The 3,307-nt window shown below is 40.6% G+C and overlaps 1 protein-coding gene across 3 annotated transcripts in view; it reads left to right on the top strand.

The window, feature by feature from the left end:
* Nucleotides 1-212: 212 nt before the first annotated feature.
* LOC116691638 (uncharacterized) overlaps nucleotides 213-3,307 on the top strand; it is a 7,108-nt gene continuing 4,013 nt past the window's right edge. For 2 of the 3 annotated variants that reach the window (XR_004332520.1, XM_032519429.1), the window contains exon 1: nucleotides 214-932. Coding sequence is in view for 2 of the 3 variants with exons in the window: in XM_032519429.1 (XP_032375320.1) it covers nucleotides 545-932 (388 nt within the window). In the remaining variant the exon portion in view is untranslated. Of the gene's footprint in view, nucleotides 933-3,307 lie in introns of all 3 variants that reach the window. The other variant, XM_032519430.1, reaches the window with a different exon arrangement.

Here is a 3,307-nt window from a genome sequence, read left to right as displayed (position 1 = left end):
ATAATAATAACAAAATATAAGAACAAATATTTAAATATATACAAGATGGGGAAAACAAAATGTTCAACTGTTTAAGTATGTTAAAATGTAAATGAACCAATCGGTGTATGACAAGGAAGAGACTTAAAGCTTTATTTTTCTTAACAACAAAGTATGTAAGTTTTTTTTTTTATTAATACAAGCCTAGACTCTATGAAGTTCATGGTAGTACACGCTCCTGTACAGTTGGTGGCGGTATACTACAACAATACTAATCTGCAAAAGAAAACACGAAGAAGAAGAAGTAGTTGACGAGTAGGAAGCAAACCTGCATCTGTGTTGCAGATTCAACGTTAGCTAACGCTAAAGACGAGTTTGTCTAACTCGGATTTGTTTGCGCTCGTTAAACATTACAGCCTTGGATTCTTCCGGTTAAATATGACTATATTGTGTTCAAGGACCTTGTGCGAGCAGCTGGTGTCTCAGTGAGCCGCGGCGTCTGGTAGCCTAGCATCCTTGTAGCTAACGTTAGCTTGCTACCGTCAAACCTGGTTTGATTTTGAAGATGAATTTGGTGAAAAACAAAACGTTGCACCCACACTTGCGCGACGAGGAAGCTCTTGTGGTGGAAAACGCCATCCGGCTGGCGATAGACTCGATAATAAACGTGCTTTACGGTGTCAACAGTTCCAGGAATCATGAGTACCAGCGGTTGGTGGCTGACAGGGACAAAGAGATCCAGCGGCTGGAGGACAGGCTGACAGAGATAGAGCACGAGCTGCAGGTGCTGCGCCTACAGGGCTGCCCCTGCGGGCTGTTTGGAAAAGACAACAGCCTCGTTGGATCCCAGCGCTCCGGTGAGCCGCAGACGGGACAGCCCAGCGGGTTTGAACCATGCTGCGTTGACACTGAGATGCCAGCGGAGCAGCGTGATTGTGAAATGAGCATCTCTTGTAAGTAAACACGAGTAGGCTACTAAGAAGTTAGAGCAAGAATACATCCTCGCTACTGTAGCCTCATAATGAAAAAGAAATGCCTAGGGGTGGGATTACTTAAATAATGTTTTCAAGTACATGTCATTTTAATATTTGTTTTTTGTTGACCTTACATTACGTCCACACTGGTTGTGGTCCCACATGCCCTCAGAGATGGGAAGTAACGAAGTACAAATACTTTGTTACTGTACTCAAGTAGATTTTTCTGTATTTTTACTTTACTTACTATTTATTTTTGTGCGACTTTAACTTTCTACTCTTACATTTTACACAAATATCGGTACTTTCTACTCCTTACATTTTACAAAATTGGCTCGTTACTTAGTTTTACAAGAGGTTGTTTGTCGGAAAATAGCGCGGACACGCGCCAACACACGCGAGCGGTTTCGCGCGCCACACGGAGAAAAAGTGAGAGAAAGAAAGGGGACAAGCTGTCGGAGATTAACCAGCTGAGATTGTGTGTGTGCCTCTTGAGAACTGTAAATCGTATAACTCATGTTGCCAGTTCACTTAAGCCTGTTGTGGTCTATAGTTCTTCACATTTAAAGTAAGTTAGCTAGTGGTTTGGTGTGTTCTTCACCTGTTAGCTAGTGGTTTTGGTGTGGTTTTCACCTGGTGTTAGCTAGTGGTTCTGTGTTGTTCTACCTGTTAGCTAGTGGTCTGGTGTGGTCTTCCTGTTAGCTAGTGGTTCTGGTGTGTCTTCACCTGTTAGCTAGTGGTTCTGGTGTGGTCTTCACTTTAGCAGTGGTTTTGGTGTGGTCTTCACCTGTTAGCTAGTGGTTTTGGTGTGGTCTTCACGTTAGCTAGTGGGTTTGGTGTGTTCTTCACCTGTTAGCTAGTTGCACGTTGATCTCAATGAAGCATCAACAGTTCACACTTTATTCGCATGAGTTTTTTTTTTTTTGACCGAAATCAGATTCTGTAGTTCAGTTGACAAGGGATGGAAACTTAGCTAGACAGAAGTTGTCTCCGTCTGTGTTTTAACAGACACACCTGGGGTGAAGTTGGACCCCAGAATCAGCTTTAATCCAGTCCTCATCTAGTCCTCAACTTTCACATCATTTCACTGGAGTTATCCTTATTATTGTTTACGTCATCAATACCATATTCAGTCTAAATGGATGGGAATACATCTACTGTATTTGACGCACGACTAAGACAACTCAACAGATTCAGCATTCTGCATTAATTCACAGCAAATCATTGAGGCTTGATGGCGCTAACGTTAGCACATAATAGTATGAGGGCGCTAACGTTAGCACATAGTAAGGAGGGCAACATGATTGAAAATGAAGAAAACAGCAAGACATTCCCATCATCCTCAGCCTTATCTGAGAGAGATGTTTGAGACAGTAGACATCAAGAAGGACTCCTGGCCAATGTGCTGGGGAACTTCTTCATTAATGTCTGTTTAGTCATTCATATTTTTATATTTTTATGTTAGGGGGAAAGATTAAAAATAGAAACTGGATCTGTGAATTCTCACAGAATCACAACTGAATTCAATATTGCTAGTAAGTCAGAATTTATTAACCTGAAGTCCCAGTCTCTGTTATAAATCATATATGTGATGTTTTAGGCTATTGGCAAACGCCATTTAAAATAGCCTTGCCATATAAAGAATGTCCTCCATGCCACTGAAGTTCCTCAGCGTCTCTCTAGTAACATCTGGGTGTCCAGGTCGCTTTCGCAAGGTAATTTTACTTTATATCTTTAAGTAAATTTTCAAGCCTGTACTTGTTACTTTTAATGAGTAAGGAAGTTTAATCAGTACTTCCACTTTTCTGGAGTATTTTTAACACAAGTATCTGTACTTCTACTTAAGTACGGAAAGTGAGTACTTTTGCCATCTCTGCATGCCCTGCTGTTACATGTGAAAATAATCATATTATTTTCAAAATCAATTACTCTGACAAAGGGGAAAGAGACATAACATTAGCTTACAGAAATGTTACACTTTATTAAAAGTCAAAGCATAGTATACAAACAAATGTAAGTTCAAAATAGGCAACCTTGGAACAGCCCTATCTATAAGTGCATCCCATAATCCTTAAATTGCCTCCTTGGCTCCTCCACTTGCGTCTCCCCCTCGCGTCTAAGGCTGAATCCCATTTCTCCGTCTTGGTTAAACAAACTTGCAAGATGCCGTCTGAAAGTGTGTGTTTGTCGTTTGCGTGTGTTATATGTATGTATCTATTTTATATTTCTGTTATGTTGACTTAGGTGGTGATGGTGCAGATGTACATGCTCTTATCTGTGTAGGCTACTAATTACAGTGGCTTGAATAAGTTTACACACCCATGCTAACGTTGATTAAAAAGAGGAATAAAAAA

This window comes from Etheostoma spectabile, chromosome 6 (assembly GCF_008692095.1).
Source record: "Etheostoma spectabile isolate EspeVRDwgs_2016 chromosome 6, UIUC_Espe_1.0, whole genome shotgun sequence".
NCBI classification, from domain to species: Eukaryota; Metazoa; Chordata; class Actinopteri; order Perciformes; family Percidae; genus Etheostoma; species Etheostoma spectabile.
Note: the sequence above shows the minus strand (reverse complement) of the source record. Positions and strands in the feature narration are given on the sequence as shown.